General features: G+C 40.1%; 2 protein-coding genes across 9 annotated transcripts in view; one reads left to right on the top strand and one right to left on the bottom strand.

The window, feature by feature from the left end:
• LOC117271795 (uncharacterized) overlaps nt 1-10,651 on the top strand; it is a 56,352-nt gene extending 45,701 nt beyond the window's left edge. For 3 of the 6 annotated variants that reach the window (XM_033650191.2, XM_033650188.2, XM_033650192.2), the window contains exons 5-7: nt 558-1,120; nt 1,609-1,700; nt 5,634-10,651. In XM_033650191.2, the coding sequence (XP_033506082.2) occupies nt 558-1,120; nt 1,609-1,700; nt 5,634-5,726 (748 nt within the window). In that variant the 3' untranslated portion in view covers nt 5,727-10,651. The other 3 variants (XM_033650190.2, XM_033650189.2, XM_078172875.1) reach the window with 3 other exon arrangements.
• Nucleotides 10,652-13,682: 3,031 nt separating this feature from the next.
• Nucleotides 13,683-23,624, bottom strand: part of palmda (palmdelphin a) — a 28,377-nt gene continuing 18,435 nt past the window's right edge. For 2 of the 3 annotated variants that reach the window (XM_033649797.2, XM_078172872.1), the window contains one exon: nt 16,158-21,275. In XM_033649797.2, the coding sequence (XP_033505688.1) occupies nt 20,160-21,275 (1,116 nt within the window). In that variant the 3' untranslated portion in view covers nt 16,158-20,159. Of the gene's footprint in view, nt 14,886-16,157; nt 21,276-23,624 lie in introns of those variants that run through there. The other variant, XM_033649798.2, reaches the window with a different exon arrangement.

Genomic DNA, 23,624 nt, shown 5'->3' on the forward strand with positions numbered 1-23,624 from the left:
TCCCTCCGCGGATCACAGCACAGGACATACTGACCCCCTATAAGCGCAATGCTAACCGCTGAGACCCAGCCACTGGACGTACAGACACAATAAAGATATCGATCATGTTGTCTCAATATGAAAATGATAGAGAAAGGGCATAACTCCCAAATCGTCTGAGTGTTCTTTGAAGCCTCCAGATATTACTCGACAATAGACAAGAGTAACAAGACATATATGAGGTCCAAGTACAGAGCCTTGTGGAACTCCATGACTAATGTTGGCTTGCATGGAATCATTGTCAACAAGTACAAACTGAGATCAGTCTAATAAATTGGACTTAAACCAAATGTTCCAATCTCTATGATAGGATGTGGTGTCGAATGCAGGAAGGAAGGAACCATTAGTGCAGCGTTAAAAATATGGAATATTGCATTGAATATCCATTAATGAAATTGCAGTATCAGAAGTCAAAAAGCTCCTTTCCACTGTGTGACCTTCTACTGGGAAACAGATAAACTGAACCAAAATGAAACTTGTTGAAACTGATTGTTGTTTTTTTATTGTTCTGTGTTCAGACCCTCTACGTTGCAAACAGGACGATCTCCACCCAGACCTCCAGCCTGCCGCACCCCTACCTTGTCCATTTCCCCATCCCCTTCCTGCTCCTCCTCCCTTCCCCGATCTGTCTACCATGAAATGACAGCCAATAATGTCATTATCTTGGAGCCCGACTGCTCCAGCTCTGCCTCCAGGAACCGCTTACTCTCCTCTGCAATTGGGGGCCTCTCCGATTGGCCAACAAGCCAGGATGCAGTTCCTTCCGCCAATGTCATTGTAGTGGAAACCTCCAATCTCATCATTCGCAGTGCTTCAGAGTTCTGCCTAAGCTCCGCCCCTGTATCCATGGAAATGCAGGAGAGCACTTTTTCATCCAATCCGTTCTTTAAGCTACGTTCCCTCAGCAGCCAATCGCTGGTGGAGCAAGAGATCCGCTTGGTGAGACAGAGGGAGGAGGAGTGGAGGAAGCAGAGGGAGGAGATGTGGAGGAGGAGGAGGGAGGAGGAGTGGAAAAGAGGGAGAGAGAGGTATGATACTGTGCTGGTGTCTCCAGGCCTGAACGATAGCATCAGCTACAACGGTACGTAAAGTCATGGCCACCAATTTAAATTTCAGGAACACTCATGGGTTCATGACCAGTTGAACATCCTAGAAACATCACTGTTGTGTCGTAGTTCAGCTAAAATGATTAATTGTAAAACTTGTTAAAAGGGGTCTTTGAGTTTTTAATCAACAGGGCATCACTCAAACTGAACCAACTAAACCGCTGCTTCTATTTGTGATTTAGTCAAAGCCATATTGTCATTAGTCAAAGCCTTATTGAGTAAATTTAGTGTTGGGGATTCAAAATACTGTCAGTAATAATTAAATGGTTTGCAGATGATGGTGTGATTTCACCATTCTTATCCATTATTGAGTAGAGCACTTGTCAATCAATACTGGATTAAGAGTGTGGGATAAGAAACACATTCTTAAAAATCTGGTTTCTGTCTGGGATAAAAATCAGATTAAATTATAATGATCACTGCTTTGATTCAATTCTCTTTGTTCCATTTGTTTTTATTCCAGTGCCAGAGGTCCCAGATAGATGTGTCTCCTCCCCATCATCCCCCTCCAGGACCCGCAAAATGGAACGATCCAGTGTGTCTTGTGACCACAAGGTGGGCTGACACACACATGTATACACACCTATATACACACAAACTCTATCTACAGCAGGGATGCACCAATTTATTGTCTGAACATCGGTATTGGCCGATATTCTCAATCAGCCTATCATCAAATAAGACAACATGAAAGTGACTGATGTTTTTCTGTTGTGTCACATCAGTTTTGCCCAGGCTAAAAAGTAGGGCTTGATGATTAATGGCCACAGTCTTAAAGGTCATATGTACAGGTGTTTCATCAAAACGAGTATTTGAAAAAAAATAAAATAAAATAAAATATATCCATAGAACATCTAGAAAGGTGTATAATTAAAGTCTATATTTTCCTGAGAAAAATAATTGCAGTAGAGAAATAATTGTTTTAGAAATTTTGACGGGTCCAAAATATGTCAATATTTTGATTTGGGTATGTTGGTTACGTGCAGAGGGGGGGGGGGGGGGGGGGGGGGGGGGGCTCAGGGTTGCCAGATTGTGATAGCTGCAGAGGTATGGCGTTGTCCCAGTGCTATCCATCGCAGATTATAGCCGACCAACGGAGAAGCAAAACCAGAATCATCTGCTGAATATATCTAATATCTAGTAAAGCCGAACTAGTAATTACACTACACCTAGATGAAATATGTTAAGAAAAAGTAAGGATGATGATTAATTTTAGATATTTTTAGGAAGTTCTCTGGAAACAGTGTTTTTGGGACTGTGATTGTTCCGGTTGTAAATTTGATAAATAGTGTCGTAAAAAAAGTAAATCTCCTGAATATATGAAATATCTAGTACAGCCCAACTATCATGTTATTATTATTATTATTATTATTATTATTGGTGGGAAATTATAACAGAGGAAAATATTTGCAGTTTTAATATCAAGAACACTTTCGTGTTTTTGTGTGTATACAGGACATTGTTGAATCAGGGAATCTGTGTGTCCACCACGACAAAGGATCCTAATTGACTAATTACGTTAGCATTAGTGACGAGTAGAGCTAAAAATGCTTTACGGAGATTGTTACAGTGTGTTACAGGGCGCACAAGAGAGGATTCATGATTTATTATTATTATTTATTAATTACTATACCACAAAAAAACTCTTCACTTGACATTGCTGTCTTCAGTGTCTGTCGTTTACGAAGTGTCTGTTGTTTACGAACCTGGCAACCTGTATAATTGAAGAGTGGAGCGAGAGCGGGCGAGTGTGAGTGCGACACCTACTGACCGGGAAGTATGAATCCTATATCTATCACCACAATTAATGAGCAGGTACAAGAACAATACAATGACTGTTTGGAAAATCGCCTCTGTGATCTCATTGTTGTGTGTTGTGATGGCTAGTAGCACCTGGCATCCTGTCCTCCCTGGGACAATAGAAAACATGTTTGTGACAAACAGATCTTCCCGTTTGGGATGAAAAGATGCAGTAAACTTACTACTGTCACATCAGAGGACGCACCCTATTGTTTCTCCGACAATGCTACATTGTGAACAATGAATATGTGCCAATATTGGCAGCAGTAGTGCTACTTAAAGTTAGCTTTAAGCAGACGGTGAACAAAACTAACAGCACATGGAGGTTGCATTGTGTTACATTATGATAAGTTCAAGCTCTATTCAGTAAAAATTACTATTAGGTGAAGGTGAATTCAAATGTTCTCATAATGTCTTCAGTGTAATCTTGTAAAATGTAGTTTTTGACTAGAAATTTTAAAGCAACACAGTGGAGTTTTTGAGCCCTCAAAATATATATTCAAGATCCTTGTGATGGTTCATCAACTCACAATAGGTTGGATGACACCTCCGTCATTGCTTGAGAGCATCTGTTCCACTTGCACTGGCACTATGCAGTTTCGGGGTTCAGGTAGGAACCTGGACTCCAAAAGGACTACAAAATTTGTCTGCTTTGCTGCATACGTCATATCCCCCTCCTCTCTTTAGAGTAGCGTAGCCAAACCAAGGTGAACGAAGTTAGACGTGGTTGTCATGGCTGACAAAGAAAAGGAAGAAGGTGAAGGTGTTGTTGGAGGGAAAAAGAAAAGAAAACAGGAGAGTGATAAAACAAGAGCTCAAACAAGGATTAATTTTGGCCCGGCTTTCACACGCTGGCGAGAGCTGAAAGAGGAGGAGGGATGCTTGACCGATGGTGACCTGGCGCTGTTACTGCTGTTAACTTCTACTTAGGAGACACACTGTCTGCAGGTCGGCTGCCTCAGGTACATTTTAAGATAAAGTGTTAGCCTACATAAAGACAGCTTTCATTTTACTTTGTCTTTAACAGTTTGCTGTTAGCACCGCGAGCGCGATGTGCTTGTGTGGACCGCGATCGTAAATCATAATAGCGGTGAATGAGAGACTGCGGACAGAGCAGATTGAAATATGGCTTCCTACATGCTGATCACATGTATTGATAAAGTATTGGCTTGGCTGGCAGAGGTTTTATTGCACTTACTTACAGTAACAAGCATAGTTGTTGTCAACTAGAGTAATCTTGACATTATATTCCCTTCATCTGCACTGCAGCCTCCCTGCTGTTGTCTGACTTCACTCCGTTGTGTTTGTGTGTGTGTGTGTGTGTGTGCGCTGTGAGGAGGAGGTCAGCCCTGACATGGGAGCAACTAATTTCGAAGTTTCGAAAATGAATAAATAAATAAAGCAATCGGCCTAATCATGTATGTACAAAATGCTATAAGGCTACTTTACCTGTTCTGAAGACATGATGACACGGCTAGCTTCAGGAAGTTCATCGGTATCATTGGCTTGTCAACAAATGCACGCACAGAAAGATTTTTGCGACAGTTGTAACAGACAATAAAGTTTTTTGTGTGTAGGGGGACCCCGTGAGGTAAAAAGCGCAATCCTCCATTGTGTTGCTTTATTAAATACCGTTGTTTCAAATAGAAATGTGTTGATGTTTTCACAGTAATAAAAAATAGATATTAGAGAGGGTATTGTGATATATATATACAGTAAATGGCTTTTGAAGCAGTTTTTAAAGATGTATTTCATGTGAATATTTGTGTTATATTAAGGGTTGTTTCATAAATGTGTATGAATTTGTGCTCATGTACAGGTAATGTAATGAAGGGCTTAACTACTTTAAGGCAGTTTCTTTGCATCCCTGGCACAAAAGGAGGAATAAATAACAACAAAAACAAAAAATAACAATATAAAAGCATCTGTATTGGCTCCCAGCCAAATTGTTATTTTAAACATTGGTATCAGTATCATCCCTGAATTTCGAAATTGGTGCATCCCTAATCTAGTCAGTAGAACTTTATTTTGATGTGAAGTAACTGGTAGCTTAGCTAACTACATTTTATAAGTAGCTTGCCCAACACTGATTATCATTCATTAATCAATGTACATACGGTACACCACTGAAAAACATTTAACTTTACAATCATTTTGTTACCTTACAGTAACATTCACTATAAAATGTCATGTCCTTCCTGATACAAACATGTATATAATGATTTTATGATGATTATAATGATTGTATCCTGTTAGACAGCAGCTAACTGTATTTCACTGTGTTGAATTTCTTCATGTATCAGTGCATGGCATGAAAATCATATTCAAATTTTCAAATTTGTTCTTTTGTACTTTCTGTGTTGGATAATTGATTTCTTCCTTTACTCATTCGTTCATTTGTTACCTTTAATAATTGTGAACTTCCTGATTTGTTAATCAGTTGGATTGATACATTTTTTAATCCAGTAGTTCACAATTTAGCAACTATATTATTTGTCTCATTTTTTCATTAACCCTTCACTCTTGCATTCATTCATCTAATATTTTCTCCAACCATCCCATCCTCTGTTTCTCTTTTTCCCCATTTATCAATCATCCATCCATCCATCCATCCATCCATCTAACCATATTCATTTATCCACCCATCTTGGCTCCAGTGGTTCAGCTGAGTCTTCCCCCTCCCTCCAGTTCCCCCCTTGTCTCTCTTCGGTATCAAGACGACCAAACGCCATGGCGCAGCGATGGGAGGCCTCCCTATTAGCCAATCAGAAGAAGGAGTGAGCAACAACAGTGCTCAACTGTCAGCCATTTAAAAGCCAAAATGAAATCTTACACCTCTATTCCTTCGTCCTCCTGTCCAGAAAACTCTTACAGTCCTGTCTGTCTGCAGCTGATGTCTGATGTTTGTCACCGCTGTGGGTTTGAAACCAGTGGGTCACAAATGTGTTGTCTGAAGGATGTCCCATGAGAGAAGGACTGTTTCTTTCAGTCAGCTTGGTTTCAAAGACTAAGGTAATTCACCTAGTTTGACTTTCTACTATGAAAATGTTAAAAAGTTTCATAGTCAGAGTGGTCTTTTGTATGACGTCTGAAACAGTATGACTGTATGAAACAATGGAACTGCCAGCCATGTCACAGTTTAGACATTTTTTATGTACTGTATATTATAACGTTTGTGGACTTGTAAGGCACAGGAGGCTTGTCATAATAATGACTAAATACAAAGTTACAATTTAATAATACCACTGTTTTTGACATTTGACCCAGATTTTATGAAAACCTTTGAAGCACATGTCAGAATCTGCGGTATTCTCCTTTAATATTTAGTATTAACAGCACTTTGATATCTAGATATGTATGAATTATGGTACTGGTACAGCTGCTGATATTTATTGATTTTTATGACTGACTGACTGTAATGCAATGATTTTCAAACTTTTTCTGGGCAGTCACATTTTAATTTCACATATTAATTCAGTCTATTTATTTTAAAATGACAGACGACATACAGCATTTTTTTATATTGTAGCTATGCATAGCAAAGATTTGAGACGGTAGCCTACATGCAAAAAAAAAAAAATATATATATATATACCATGTTGTGTTCTTTTCAAATGACACTATGTGTATTTTACCAACCCAGACTTTGAAAATCACTGCAATAGTGAAATGTTATAATAAGCCATATAGATCAAAAGAGTTTTGATGTTCCAGGTTTCCATGTTGGCCAAAGACTGCTGGCTGCTAACTGGATAGTACCATAGAGTGCCCCAGGAATAAGTTCTAAAATCTGGAAATGAGTCAGCATTTTAGCACTGGCGGTTCCCTCGTCTCAAAGTCAAAATTATGTCAAAATAATGCATTAATTTTGATAAATTAATCAAAGAAAAATTAACGCATCAAAAAAACCCACTGATTGATCACATTCCATGGTGCCCTTTGACCCGGTGCGTCATTGAAGGCCACAGGGGCTTTGTCATTTGATGGAGGCAGATAAGACAAAGCTGCTTGGCCCCATAAATGGAACATATACATTTGATAAACGCCCAAATGGAACTGTTGATAGGAGCACGGTTCTCAGCAGTTTCTGCAGTAAGTAATTTTTGTACCATCAGAGTACTTCCAGCCTGAAATATCACCTCAACACAAAGCATATAGCAATGAACCTGCGGAGTCCTGAGCTAGCACAGCCTCTATTGCTAGCGCTATTAGCCAACCGCGTAAAGCCACAATCAACCAGGTGTTCAGACGCAAACTGAGTTAAGTCTATACTGTGATCGACTAACTAACTCCCTTGCAAAATGGATTGAAAAGGACTCTAGACCATTTTCGGTGGTAAAGGACAGGAGGACCATTGTGTCCAAAATCCAGTAGCTTTACTACGACCGACTGCCAAAATTCATTTGAATTGAAATTTTTTGTAAATGATTTTTGATTAATAATCACAGAGCATGTAATTAATCAGATACATTTTTTAATTGCTTGACAACCCTAATTTCAACATTAAAAAGTTAGTGTCCAGGCTGCTTTAAGTTGACTGAATTTGAGAAGACAAGTTGAGGTACTTTTGTAATGATTCAACGTGTCGTCCCAAATTCAGTCAACTTAGAAATTAAAGGCAGCTCCCACACTAACTTTTTGAAATTAAATACAAATAGTTTTATTTTACAGTGCAGAAAATGTCATTGCTAGAGCACTCTATTTGGGTCACAGTGACACCAACTAGCTTTTGCCTCTGCTTTGGAGGACATTGCTTACCGCGATAGTGTTCAGGAGTGGGGTGCAGTTTTGTGGTCTTCTGATTAACTCAGTGGGACAATGTAAACAGCAGTCTTTTTTGAGGACATCGTCTTCAACTTGCAAACCATGCTAGCTTTCTTTACTTTTAGCTTTCTTTCGACGTCAACATGTAATGCACAGCGTGCAACACAGGGCATGGACATTTTTGACTATAGCTGTTGATGTTCTACACAAAACCAACAACTGTGCAAGTTGAGCCTGAGCTCATTTTTAAAACAGTATAAATGATGTAATATTAGTTTTGGTTCGCTCTGTTTGCCCATTGACTTCTGAAGAAATGTGAGGCAGAAAGGGTAAAATAACAGAGCTATTTGAACAAAAGAAACTTCTAATATGGATGCCAGAGAGACCTGACACACACAAGCACACTCCACATGGCAGTGCTTGCATTGCTAGCTAGATTTCAGCTAATGTCTTTAGAACTGTTATATAGGTCATTGGCAGTTTGGAGCAAACAGATAAACAGACTGTAAGAATGCTCCAGCTGTCAGATGCATGTGGATAACTCAATATTCACATTCAGTCTGAACACACCTTTGAAATAGACCTCTACAACCTGGTCAAACTGTCTGTCTGTGGCTCTGCTTTTTTTTAGCAAAAGAACTTCTGAAAGAACTAGATATTCTATTCCTTGAGTCTAGTGAAGAGTTTTACATATTTTTATGTCCTGTCTTGATCCCTAAAAATAGATTTATTGTATTGTATTTTTGCTGCATATATTTATGAATTGAGCAATGCTTTTAAATCCTTAAAGCTTTTATTTGTAAAGGGTTTATATTGTGTCAGAATGACTGACTATGAAGTGGAAGTCTGCAATGTTTTTTAGGAGATGACTTCTGTGTGTGCATGTGTGTTTTATAGTTATCAGCTAGTCAGAGCTTCCTTTAGTTTGACTTATAGCTCCAAAACAAGCTCACTCACTAGTTTCTCCATTTAACTCAACCTGAATCCGCTGTCAAATAAAGGTGCATTCAAGTCAACTCAGAAATGGAAGACTTTAACTGCCAGGGTGAAATAATACCAGGTGAGTGGAATGCTAGTCAGTTTAGCATCATTATATTTTTTGGTTGTGCTTTAGGCTTTGATGTGTTTACACTACTGTGTTACAGTATAAATATACAACAAAGGATCAAACCACCTTGGTAGCTGATTAACTACATTTGAGCTGTGAGTCACTGTGCAACCTGAAACTGTTTTGATACATATGATGTAGCTTGTATCTATATCTTCTGCACTTAATTTGGAGGTTCAACTCTATCTTAGTATAATACTACAGTTCATATGTACATTAAAATAGTTGTTGGTTGCTGTTTTCCTCCTCTTCATACTGGCTGTGTATTTTGTCTGACATATTCATAAATAAGTGTTTGGCCAATGACATCCATGTCCTTTAAATGATGTTGTTAGATCAAGGGTGAAGCAATATCATGAGTTTGCCATTGTTTCTCAAACTACCTTTTCCGAAGTTTATTTAGTGATTTAGTCTGTCCAGTACAACAAAAGAGAACGTAGTGGCAGATTTTTCTATAGGCAACACAGGTGGCTGCCTAGGGCACCACCCAGAGGGGGGAACTGATTAGAATTTGGTGGTCAAAGGTCAATGTGACCTCACAGAAAATGTTTTTGGCCATAATTCAGGAATTCATAAGCTCATTATTACAGTATTTTACAAAAATGTCTAACTGGATAAAATGATGAAGTGCTGGAATTTTATATCCAAAAGGTCATCATAATGTTCTGCAAAAATACTTTTCTGGCATTATTCAATGTCATATCTCAGGAATAGAAGGGGAGACATTTGGTCAGATACTGAATTGGTGACACTAATCTTGGGTGCCCACCTTACCCAGGATACCAAATGTGCTGGGTCAAGCACTGAGAGAATGACATATACAGCAAAGATTAAGGAAAAAAAAAACAAAAAAAACACTCGGTCACTACTTGAGATTGGACCACTGCTGACCAGATGCATAAAAGAAAACAACTTGAACTTGGGTTTATTTTGTTCCTGTGTGAATTGTCTGCACTCTGGGACTCTGTCCCCCCACGCCAATGGAATTTTCTTCTAGACTGTAACTCTAGAAGATTTCCACTTGATTCGGCTTACTTAAATTGCAGAGACCCCATAATAGCTGCAGTTTTGCCCAGAATTAGTCTGGGAATGTTTGTTGAGCATCTGTTCTATTGTGTTCACGCTAGGGGGAGATCCATTTAGGGCAAGCATGGAGAGGAGGATTGATTCCAGTAAACAGTAACTGTTTCAGTACACCTATAGCATGTGGGTGTTACATTAAGGTAGACTTGAAAAAATCTGAACATATTCTTTAAGAGCAAAAATCTTGGAGCTGTGATGTCATGAGATTCTGAGATGTATTGAATGCACAATAATAACTGCTATGTCTGAAGCAGGGCAGATTTTAAGCTGAGCATGTCATGATGTTCCTGTGTTAGATATTCTGTATGATAGCACATATTACACACTACATGCACTCAGTGTTTGCCCTGTGATTTGGGCTGTTATATTCACATCCATACCTGATTCAGCTCCTGTTTTAGCCTCAGCGTAGTCAGCTTTACTATATAAGATACTTTATTACTCCACAACTCTACTTTAAGTTTTTAGAAGACAGTACATTTAGTCATGAAGTTCTTTAACATTTCTGGATTTCTCTTGTCAGGTGTGGTAGAGTTCATGAATACAAAGGGTGACACTACATGCTACTTGCTAGAATATTCTGTATGGTCTCATAGAAACAGCTGTCCACACTATTACAGCTTTTCCTCACTAGCCTAACATAATTTATTCTGGCTCTGTTTATTACTTAGTTTATTTGCCTTGAGTTTTAGTCTATTATTGCCAAATTAAAGCTCTGGTGATGACATCTTCAATAAACTCTTGAAACCTATTGTGTGTGTGTGTGTGTGTGTATTGTATTGTATGTAAAAAAAAACAAAAAAAAAGGGGCAAACAAAGTTAAGGCATGAAGTCAGAGGTTCTGATATCATTAAATGACTTGAGTTTTATAACTATATCAGTTGGGGCAACCTCTAGCTCTCCAGGTGGAGTGTGCACCCCATATAGGCTAAGGCCTTTGCAGCAGCCTGGGTTCGATTCTGACCTGTGGCCCTTTGCTACTTATCATCCCCCCTCTCTCTCTCTCTTCCACATTTCCTGTCTATCTTAAGCTGTACTATCAATAAATGAAAAAGAACAAATGACAAATCATTTCTCTTACAAGTCAATAGCAATGATTCTCAGGCTGCAAAGTTTCATGGCTGGAGTCCTCCATGTCAATGACAAATGTGACAACGGGGTTAAAAGTTCAACTAGTCGGGGCGTCGGTGGTTTGGTGGTAGAGCAGGCACCCCATGTACAAGGCTGTTGCCGCAGCGGCCCGGGTTCGGGTCCGGCCTGTGGCCCTTTGCTGCATGTCACTCCCTCTCTCTCTCCCCCTTTCACACTTGTCTGTCCTATACATTAAAGGCTTAAAAATGCCCCAAAATATATTTAAAAAAAAAAAAAAGTTCAACTAGTGTCATTGATTGTCAAAAGTAAAAGGAATTGCAGCTTGATAATAATGATTTAGATGTAAAAATATTATACATATACTGCACATCTTTCAGGTTTTATTTTGAAAAATGAAAAAAATAAATGTTTGTTCTCACCCGCTGCCTGTCCGCATGTAGTTCATTTTTACCCGTGACCGTACCTGTGAATTTATATGTACTGTATGTAGGACCCTGTTAGTGAGTGTTAAAGGTGAAGTCTTTGAGTCTGAGACAGACTGTTTATATGAACTAAACACTCAAACAAATACACTGCTCCTATCAGTGCTCCTTCAGTAGCTCTTCTAACATCTCCAATGTTATTTATGTTTCATTACAACCATGGTGTAGCTCCATTCCTCATGGGTGAAGATGTAGAAGAGATAGAGCAGCCGGCACACTGTGAAACTCAATCTGAGCCTCATAGACGGGGACACATCCCCCCCTCAATATATAAATACACTCAAAATGTCTCCCCAATATATTGAAAAAAAACAAATCAAGACAAAAAGTTGCTGTGCTATGAAAGGCAACCACGCACCACTGTCTGAATTAATCACTGATATACTAAACAAAATGCCATTATTATTACTACCGGTTCTAATATTTTGATGTACTGCAGTTCTGAGTGTGGTTTGACCAAATGATATTGCTGTGCCCCAGCAGAAGCTGTTGCCCTACTGCTGTGGGTACAATCAGTGTCAGACACTGTACTGTCTCTATTTCATTACTTTCAAATGTGTGAAAAAGCGGGAAACTAAAATGGAATAGGGGTGTTATGTAGGTTATATTGCTGATGTCTGTTATAGTATTTGTAACGTGTTTGTATTTCATAAAAATTTATAGTTTATGCCCTTTTCCTGTGTGTCCCTCAGTCTGACACTGACTCAGAAGGTAGAGCAGGTCATCCATTTTTGGAAGCTCGGTGGTTCGAGCCCCTGCTCCTCCAGTCTGCATGTTGAAATATCTTTGGGCAAGATACTGAATCCCAAATGGCTCCTGATGGCTAATTCATTGGTGTGTGAGTGTTTGTGAATGGTTACTTAGCAGCAGGTGGCACCATGTATGGTAGCCTTGGCCACCAGTGTGTGAATGAGTGAATGTGACATGTAGTGTAAAAGCGCTTTGATTGGTCAGGAGACTAGAAAAGTGCTATACAAGTGCAGTCCATTTACCAGTCCCCATTCCCTGAAATGGCATTCAGTCATCAATAGCTCAGTCCATAGGGACTTGGCTTGGGAACCGGAGAGTCGCCGGTTGAAGTCCCCGCCTGGACCAAAACAGCCAATCACATGTCATCAAAACAAATGACAACAGCCACTACATATTCTACCACATTTCAGTTTAACATACATATATATATTTTTTTTTTTACCATATTCCACAATGTTAAAATACAGAAGCATTAAGCAGATTACTAATAGATAAAAACAAAACAGAAGTTAAGACATCAGCTCTAAATGAACATCATGAACAACTGAGGATAAATATCCAGTAAATAGCAGTACATTACAGAAAACATTTTACATTATAGTCTTCATTTTTTTCCTTTTTTTAAGATTATCATAACTCCAATGCCTAAGAATTTATTTATTTATTTATTTTTATTTATTTACTTATCTCTCTCTCCAACATACACGCCATACCCCACCCTGTGTAATTCACTAAACATGTAAAGACTGACGTACGCAGGGACTCAAAAGCAGATTCGTGCACAGTGGAATACACAAACTTGTCCTTTAATCTTGCCAAAGTCGGTACACGGGAGGTCAAACAGCGGAGGCAAAGGTACAGAGACAGCAGGCAAAAAGCAGGGTCAAAAAAGGGTAGCAACTGGTCAAAAAACACTGAAGACTCACAAGGAAAAAACGCTGTCACAAAGGAACAAGATGAACTGGCACAGAGGGGAGAAAACAAGCAGACTAAATACTCTACAGGGAGGGAAGACAATGAGACACAGGTGCAACACATTAGGGGAGGGGCAGGTAATCACACAGGTGGGAAAACACAAGGGCAGGAAGTGAAGGACCTGAAATGAGACAACAGGTGAGTTTCAACATAAAACAATAAACAAAGATAAATGTGAGAAACAAAAAGTAACTTAACTAACAAGGCGAGGTGTGACAAAACATGGACATCTACCGCTCATTAAAATATTGAAACATGCCCCATGCTTACGACAACCTAATTTCTACTTGGACTCTTACTGTATGAATACACACACCTTCATATCTGTTTTTTGTTGTTTGTGTCTATCGTTTGTATGTCTGCTCACTTTATGTCTACTTGTTATGTCCTATATTACTGTTTTTTGTTCTGTTGTTTTGTTCTTGTCACCCTGCTTCACCAATAAAAGGGGGGGGGGGGAATAAAAAAAATTATAGTCTATATTCAATCTGTGGGGTGACAGGGTTCTCAGACAGTGGATCCAGCAATGTTCTCTCCTGGAAAGTAACACATCAGAATTCCCTCCTCTTGGGGGGAGGGTTACCTTTTCAATCCCAACATATTTTAGAGAGGAAATAGGATGATTCAATTCAACCAAAAAAAAATTTTTTTTTACATCCAATAGTACTTCTGTATTCAGTGGTATGTGTGTGTGTGTGTGTTCCGACCTGTGTGTAATTGACAACAGAGTGAAAAATTGAATTTCCCCTCGGGGATTAATAAAGTATATAAAATTAAAATTAAAATTAGGTGTGGCCTATGTAACAGATTAGTGTACCTGTGTCTCAGTGTGATTGTTGATCTTGAAGGCAAAACAGCTGAAATGTCATTATCAAAATAAAAGAAATGCATATTGAGACAGAGTATGTGACACTTGTTTTCTATGAGCAAGTGTACTGCCAGTGATCAGCACCTAGTTATAATTCTTGGTGTGTGTTACTTTTATATGTTAAATAGGAGATTACCATCCTGCTTCCTCTCATGCATGTGAAATGCAGGGCCCTTTTGCTTCTTTCTTGTCTCACCTTGTGGCAGCTGGACAATAATTGGACAATTTTTAGTACAGAGATTTGAAAATCTTTAGTAAGTACATCAAACTAAAACTGTAAATGTGGGCTGAACACAAATATGAATATGTCTCCCCTTCTGTTCCTCAGATATGACGTTGAGTAATGGCCAGAAAAGTTTTGATGTTGTTGTGAAATAGACCTTTAAAATGTCATCATTTTATCATTTTATCCTCTTAGACATATGTGTTTAGTTTTATCATAATTAGCATGAGAATCCTTGATTTATGGCCAAAAACATGTTTTGTGTGGTCACACTGACCTTGACCTTTGACCTTTGAACACAGTATTCTAATGACTTTATTCCTTTGTCCAACCTGACGATTGTGCCAAATTTGAAGAAATTCCCTCAAGACATTCATGTTCACGAGAAGGGGATGAACCTAAGTAGGGATATACATATGTACAGACGGACAAACGAGCTGAAAACATAATGGCTCGAGGCATAATAAAAAGCTTTTGAGCAGTGGAGGCTGAGCACCAGGCTGGTGATGAGTTCGTTGGTGTGGTCACTAAGACACAACCCAAAACTCCTGCATGTCAGATGGATCAGCTCCTCTTCTTCACTTCTTGTCTGTACCTGACACACACACAGTACACACAGTCATCAGTGCATCTCCACACCAGGCAGCGCTAGTTTCACACTGACTGTGAAATGTGCTTTGCTCAAAGCCAAAATGGTGAAAACAGAAATTATATTATTGTGTTACACTTCACACATTTCACACACTAAATTGCAATAAGGCATCACAGGAGTTTCAGGTTGGATTCTTTTCTGAAATACATTGTGTGTCTATACATGCTGCTGAGAACAACAAAACAACCACAATTCTGAGTGGAGAAGCCTACAAAAGGCTTAAATTACTCTTAATCTGTGGAGAAACATTACAATGTACTCTTTTTTTATCTGGTAAGAAACAAGTGTCCACAAATATCTGATACACAAATATAATATGAGCTCATTTGAAAACAACCTTGGAACCTTGGAAGTTTACATTAAAAAATATTAACTCCACTTGCTTGTTCTGGAGCTTTCCACCATGTCACACTGTTTTCATCAGAAGAAGTTTATTCAGTTGTTGTGGACCTGGAGATATTCAACCTGTTCAGTGTCCTGATGTTACAGATCATTCTTGTCTTAAGGCCCGAACATACCCGGGTGGAACGTATGCGAAGCAGACGTCCGCAAGCCCTGTGCGCGCAAAGCTCAGATTTCCGCGCACCAGTGACTGCTCGGCATGTATTTTTCACATTGCAGGGATTTTTCACAGACATTTTTACAGGAAACTACAACGCGGAAGTGCGCTCGACTATGAAAGCCCGAATGACTGCGGACATTCCTCACGGAGTCCACTTCGCTTATAGTACGCCCGAGTATGTTCGGGCCTTTAGATACAGTAGTTAACAAAACAATTCCATCTGCTGATGAACATTATGTGATTCTGTTGAAAGCGCTGCACAAGAACAAGCAAGCAAGTGGACCATCAGTTGAGACTTTTTTTTTTTCTGTTGAGGTATGTGGAGGTGAATGCGGTTGGGTTGATGTACCCTGAAGACTGCAGCCATGAACAATGGTACCATTGTAATCAATGGCAAATGAATGTTGTCTGCCTGTCAGTGCCAATGATACAAGTACTGCCATTAATGTCATTAGACCTGATGCTGTCAGCTACAGGATGCATCCTGTAATGGGTGTTTCAAAAAGAAGGAGGCAGTGTCCTCACTCTGTTGCTGAAATACACTTTTTGGTCCTCACAATGTATCATGTACAAGTACATACACACACACACACACACACACACACACACTGTGATAAAAGTTAGAGCAGCACAAACAGAGCAAGCCATTAACATCAATTTCTAACAAAGGTTTATTATAGTCATCATTACACATGCTCATCATCTGACATACTGTAGACAAACAGTTCACAGTTCAAACGTTTAAAGTTAGTATAAAACTGAGTCGAATCAGCTGTTAAAAAAGAAAAGAGTTCTTAGATCACATGCTTTCTGGTAGAATTATGGAACAGTAAGATAATTTTAATCTGTAAATAATTCTGCCTTGCCTTTTCCACTATGTGTCACTGATAAATGTTTTTACAAATGTTTTGACTAAATATTACTGGTAAACACTGTGTTGATCCATCATTTTAATTTTGAGAAACCAAATGAATGCTGCATCATACCTAAGACTACATTAAATGAAGATCTCCTATTTTACACCAATTTGATTTGATACTGGGCTAACATCTAGCAGCATTAGTCTATCAAAATTATTGAAAGTGCTTTCATTTCCCAGTTTACCACAAGGTATTTTCTGAAATTTTAGAGACCACTGTAATACAGAACGCAGCACAGTTTGTTGAGCTCAAAATAGAAATGCCATACAGTTTTAGCTGAACTATAGGTCTACTCTGAGTTATTATAGCTGCTCATCATTTTCTGCTGTTTCATCTATGTCACCACCTCACCTTGTTTGAACCAGCAGAGGGAGCCACAGGAGAGCAGATAGAGCTCCAACCCTGTGCATGTTTAGTAGCAGTAAGTTTAGTAAGTTGAAACCATTTTAGAAAGTTGCAGAGGAAAGTTGCGGCAGTGTGAACTGGCCGGTCTGAGCTCGACTCATGTCGGCTGATGGTGTCACCAGCGCCCACATCATCCCGTTCATAAAACTGGATGATGTAATATAAAAACATTGATCAGTGGAGCTTTCAGCATGGGTAAAGCCAAATGTATGCCTGATCCAAGTGGTCAACATGAGTCCCCCTACAGATACCTATGGGAAGGCTTTAATATTGAGTTGAGCATTGGATTTCACCTGGATGTGTAGTACGTCATTGAGTCATGTCCTGCTTTCCTTAGATATCCCACAGTAACTGTTTCACTTGAGACACAGAACAACGGTGGGCTACTAGGGTTGGGCGATATGTTAAAAATTTCCAATCGGCCACCGTCAGCCCATCAACCGGCGGTTGCCGATATATTTGGCAGTTGTGTGTGTGGCGGAGAAAAAAGAGAGGGGGGATGTTGCATTCATGTGATGTCGAAAAGAATCGAAAAATGACTTTCAGAATGGGATAATTCACATTAACGCCACCTCATGTCAGAAAAACAGCTCGGCAACTTGGATCTCCCGACACCACATGAATGCAGCAAAAAAATGCAGCGTGCTTTGCGAGCCCACTCATGTCCAACATGGCACGGAAATATCTGTGCATACCGGCAGCAAGCACGCCATCAGAGAGGGTGTTTAACAGGGCTGGTAACATTGTTAACCATATGCGCATATGAATTCACGTTATGGCCGGGTTCCACCGGCTGCAAACGTAAGCATCACGTCAAGTGTCTTGTTTACCGTTTGCTGAGCCATGATAGTTAAAGCATTTTCCACCTAAGTTATTACATATATTTGAGTAATCTACAAGTTTACTGTACTATTTGTCATCTACTCGCTTTCAAATGTCCGCCACGGACATTTACACAATGTCACGGATAAACATGGGTAAATGCATGAAAATGAAAATCATCACATATCACCTCTGATAATGGTTTATTCATTTTAAAACACATTGTGCTCGTTTAGCACACTATTTCATGTAGTTTTTATCTGCTGCAGGGTCGCGTAGGGGAACGTAGCGCGACAAAAATAGAAGAGCATCCTAAAATAGAGAGTTGTCGCGCGGCAGATGGGGGTTGTTGCGCCGCTCCCGTTGCCGGTGCAGCCGCTGTAATTGATTAACGGGGGGTGAGCTGCTACGGGACTCGCGCTGCAGACGTGTCGCGCCGCTCCCGTTGCCGGTGGACCTCGGCCGTAACTTTCAGCTCCGCAATCACTGACGTGTTTTGTGAAAGACTCGATGGAAATCAGTGTGAAGCTGCCAGTTCCAATACGCACACACTGTGAATTGTGCTCTACATAGTGGTTATGGAATATATGTACCGAGTTTAATTCTGTGGAGACAGACCATTAATTTAGCAAAATAAAATGACAAAAATCGCCCATAAAATCGCCAAAAATGAAACCAACCATGATGGACTCAGCCGATGGGCGATTGGCGATATATTCGTCCAATCGCCCAAGCTTATGGGCTACTTACATACTTTTATAACTGGAGATACATCCAGGTCACCTCTATTTTGCCTTGCCACATTACTGAATATGCCACGCAATTGCCACGTTCATTTTCTTCCATTTATTGTGATAGACATCAGTGATAAGGCTCTTTCCTAGATGTGTTTAACTAAAAAGGAGCAACCTCACTAACATTGTCGTCACTAATAACAATCTCCACTGGGACTAGAAACTGGGCTGCTTGTGTTTCTAAGAAGAAATACAAGCAGCCAATCACAGTTCTTGTGGTCCCAATGTGTGGTTACATGTTTAAAGAGGCGCACAGCATCCAATGCATAGCTTAAGCCGTAGTTTCTTAACACATGAGTCAAGCTCAAGATTTAACAACCTGTTCCTAGTTCTCGTAGCTTAACCCTGTTTCCACCAAGCAGTCCAGTATGGTTGAGTTCAGTATACTTTTTTCTGTTTCCACTGTGAAAAATTGTGGATGATACCAACAGAACTATTCCTTACCATCCCTATTTTTAGTCACCCCTCTGTTGGGGTACCTAGCACACAGATCTGGTACTAAAAGGTGGAGCTAGAAACACTGCAGTCTGTTGATTGGTCAATAGAGGACGGTCACTCTGCTCAGGGCTGAGTTGTGGCTGGTTTTGAGACTTGCGTAATCACTGTTCATGGCAAGTCTGACATATATTAGTAAACAATGACTATAAAATAAAGGATGTTTTTCTAATCTCGCAGCAGCTGTAGACTGAGGACTGCCAGCAACTTTTAAAGTGGAATGTTTACCTATTATGTCATTCAATGCATGAGTTGATGACTGCCATCCATCACCTTAAATTTCAATGACAAATTAGACCATTCCATTAGTCTTTATTGTCTCTCTTGGATGACATACACTTTTAGTAATGAGTGAATCTTCAAGTGTTGAAAAATATAAATTAATTTTGACCGGATTATGTGAACTGCATGTATTCTAATCCTCATTGGAGGAAAAAAAAAGTGTTACAGAGCATGGTTCCTGTGGGCTTTGGCAACACTAAAACCCTATGTTTGCCTGAGAAGGATTAAATGCACAAACCCAGAGAGTGAGAGAGAGCGAGAGAGAGAGAGAGAGAGAGAGAGAGAGAGAGAGAGAGAAAGACTCTCACTGCAGCCTGTTCTATTTTGTTCTGAAAATGGTGGCATGCGACCCTGTCCTGTGGACAATAAATGAGGTGCAGACTTCCCTGTGTCACTGGTGATGAGGAAATACAGCGAGCGCTGGACGGAGCAGTGAGTGACAACAACACTGCCCACATTTAAGAGTACTGTTTGCGGTGTAAAGGCTTAACAGACATAAGGTCTGGGTACCATGTCTGAAGGATTACTTTTGGTTCTAAAGACACTATACCGAAAGTGTTTGGTAAAAATGGGGCTTTATTGTACTGTACATTACTCTTGATGTTGCACCTAAATCTTGCACTGCTCTAGTTTAGGTTTTATTCACGTATCAACTTTAAATCATCCATTGTTCAACAATTTATTCCTCTCTTTCTACACACTTGCCCGGTCAGTTGAACATTAACTGTGTTTTTTGTATTGTTGTGTTTTATGTGTTTGTCATAAAGCACTTTAAAATGCTGGTCTTGAAAAGTGCTATGCAAATAAACTTTATTATTAATTCTGTTAACAATACGTGTGCTACAGCAGCTCAGTTGGTTGCAGTTAGTCATGAGGTTAGCGGACTGATACAGCTGGTTACTGAGTTCGACACTCGGGCATGCATTAGTTAGTCCCGTTAGCAGACAGTGCAGCAGGGTTTGTGTTTTTTCTGGATCTTTCTGATACCTGGTCCCACCCGTCTGTCCATACGTCTGTCTCCAACTCCCTCCACACGTCCCATGTTTCCATTGGCTGACCTTCCTGTCTGATAACTGTTTCCTACAAGCTGGATGTGGCGCTGCTTCCCCTTCATTCTGTTGTCGTCAATGTTGTCTTCATTGTCCTCAATGATGACAAGCTCCGCCTTCAGGGAGCCCTCAAACTCCTGACTGTGCCCACTGTCATCCTGCGCTGTCTGGAAGCCCATGAAGATGGCCGTGATTGGCTCAGTGGTCTCCATGGCATTGAGGATGGTGTAAGGGGTATCGTCTCCGTAGAAGGGGGAGGGTACTCTGTCAGAGTGGGTGGGGCCACTGTATAGAGCAGTGGGTGGTTTCCCATGGTTGCTGTGATAGGAGAGTGGGCTGTAGCAATAAAGTTCTTCTTCATCCACGCTGACATAATCACTAAGAGGAATATAATTGGCTGGAGTGTAACAGAGCTGTGATTGGTAGGGAGACACTGCTTCCTGGTCATGTGATCTAGGAGGAGGGCAGTCATTGGCTCTGCCTCCATTTAGCAGACTGTTGCTTCTGATGATGCTGCTGGTGTGGTGGCTAGCAGGCTGGTCTTCCTGAACACTGTGACAGTTTCTCACCTGGTCCAAACTATGACCATCTTTCTGGTTGCCATAGTGATGTCCCAGCCCCTTGTGGCTTCCAAGCTGATGACCTTCGCTCAGGTTGCTTTTGTTATTATTTCTCCCTTTCTGCCACCTGTAATGGCTTTCCTGGTGACCATAGCCATGGTTTGCCTCTGGTTTTCTCTGCCAGTTTTCCCTGCGAGTGCAATCTTTCTCTGCAATGTTGTTTCTGATGAGATGGTTACCATAATAACCTTGCTGCTTTCTGAGGTCAAACCCCTCCGCTCTGTCTCTCTCATCGCAGTGGTTGTAAAAACAATGCTCCTCTGTTCCAATGTGATTTTGATGGTAGTTTGCTTGGTTTACTTGGCGATGCATTGTGGCGCTTCTCAGCAGCTGTTCCACCTCGTTGGCTGACAGCTCAGACACACAGCTCTGATCATGTGACTCCTATGAGCAGAAAGGAACATGGGTCATTATTAGGGGTGTAACAATATACATATTCATATTGAACCATAAAGAGGCTTTCAGTTTGGAACGATTACAAACTGTACGATATGCTGAATTATCCTATTATATTTGGAAAATAAAACCTACAGCTTAAACTGTGTTTAATATAGTATTCTCAGTGCCACTGTGCTCAACAAGGCAGCCCACAGGACAGAACAGGCAACATGCTGTCTGCCCTCAAACCCAAAATCAGAGCATTCTACTCCACTGAGATACATTGGGAGGCAGCTATGTTAAGCTAGCTCGTTGCAAGAGGGCCAGTACCGCCATTACCAGACGAGAAACAGAAGATCCTCCAATAGGGTTGGGTACCGTTCATAATTGAACCGATACGGTACCGGTACTGGTATCTGGAATTCGGTACCGGTACCAAATGGTACCTTATTTCGGTACTTTTTAACCCTAGAGGCCCTAGGCCTTTTTGGGGTATTTTTACTGATTTTACTTTTAAGCTCATATCACAGTCATTATAAAGGCTACATACACGCTATATCTTGTTTTTTTCAGGACAATCTGGGCTAACCAGATTTGCCATCATTTCATGTTCTTCTATGTGCCTGTATTTTATATAAATTTTTATATCAATGAAAAAAACAAATCTGTGTGCCTAAATTCTTACATTTTTACATGTATCTCAGCATAGCAAGTTGGAAAAAGACATATTCTACCATATATGAAGAGGGGAGACCATGATGCTGGGACATTCTGTCACTTTAAAGTTGTCCAAAACATGTGGTTTGTGCCAGGTGGACATGTTTGCCAGTATTTTTTCATTATTGCAAGAAATTCCATTGACTCATTCACAAGTCAAAAATGTGTTTTATCTGAAAGAAACATGCAATATTTACATCTAAGATAATAGAAAAATAGTCAACCAAATGCAATGATGTCCTCCAAGATAATATTTGTTTTTCAGTTTCAGTTATATATTGGGGAGACATTTTGAGCATTGGTGGGGGGGGCACGCGTCCCCCTCAATGTATATGGTGATTACGGCCCTGTCAGCATGCATTAGGCTGCAGTTGTCTGGGTGCGCAAAGGTGAAGTGGCTGGTCTTGTCATACAAAGTTTGATGGAGTGTCAACTGGACAATATGGAGATATTTGCATCTTGAAAGCCGGACTACAAATGTGGATAGACAGGGAGAAACACACGCAAGCCTAAAACGTGGTAAGATACAATATTCCTCACTATATGAAGTGACTGATAACAAGATCTGTATATTGGATTGTAAAGAAATTCGTCAAGTTTTTATTTTGTAGACAACTGATCTGTATTTAGAGCGTGATGGGATGACAGCACAATGATGTGTGTGGTCCTGCGCTTTCATGTGATATGCGTGGCATTTCTGTGCGAGCCTGCATTCGCGAGTAATCCGTCCAAGAGTAATGTGTGTGCAAAGCTGTATGAAAGCTCTGTTATACATCATTTTATTGTAATTTTTCGCTGTGAAAACATTGGATTACCGACAAGTGCAAGTGCTTGTCAGAAAGCTACAATTCTGCTGTTTCCGCTGAACTTGGACGCACTATGCATCGTTCGGGCCCATAGTCTAAACTTCTCAGTTTCAACATTTTATTGAGAACATTTAGGAACAGTGCTGCACGTTAATTTTTGTCTGCACATTGTTTTTGTTGCCATTGTTGCTGAGTCTGAGATGTGAGTCATGCGCTCTCACTCCGCCTCCACCTCAGGTACCGAAATTTGGCATCGTTTCATTTTAAGTGAATCGGTACTCGGTAGTACTGACGTGAATCGGTACCAAGTACAAAAAGTACCAGGTTTCGGTACTCAACCCTATCCTCCAATAACCTGCAGCTCTGGTGTTTGGTGAGAGAGAGCGGTGTATAAAAACGCACTGAACCAAAGACAGACAGCAACCTTACAGCTACAGACTCTCCTTAGCAGCTAACCCAGTAGCACAGTAACATACACTACCCCCAAGCCAGAGCACGAGCTGCTGCTGAAATGCTCACACATCATACTGAAATGCTCTAATATAATATACTGAAATGCTCTCACACATCATACTGGAATGCTCTCACTTATAGTGAAATGTCTATGTCTATGCTCTGATGTCAGTAGTAACCAGGTTTTCTAAAGTGGCACACAGAGATGGCGATAAACTGTTTAACTCCATGGTATAGTACTACACAGTTCCCAGTCTTTTGACATGTTTTCAACAAGCATTTTTTAACTTGTATAATGTGTTCAGAAAGAAAATACAGATTTTGCTTTACCCAGACTTTAATGAGCCCATTTCAACCAGACTGTAATTCCTGTTTTGTA

Source organism: Epinephelus lanceolatus, chromosome 12 (assembly GCF_041903045.1).
Source record: "Epinephelus lanceolatus isolate andai-2023 chromosome 12, ASM4190304v1, whole genome shotgun sequence".
Classification (NCBI taxonomy): domain Eukaryota; kingdom Metazoa; phylum Chordata; class Actinopteri; order Perciformes; family Serranidae; genus Epinephelus; species Epinephelus lanceolatus.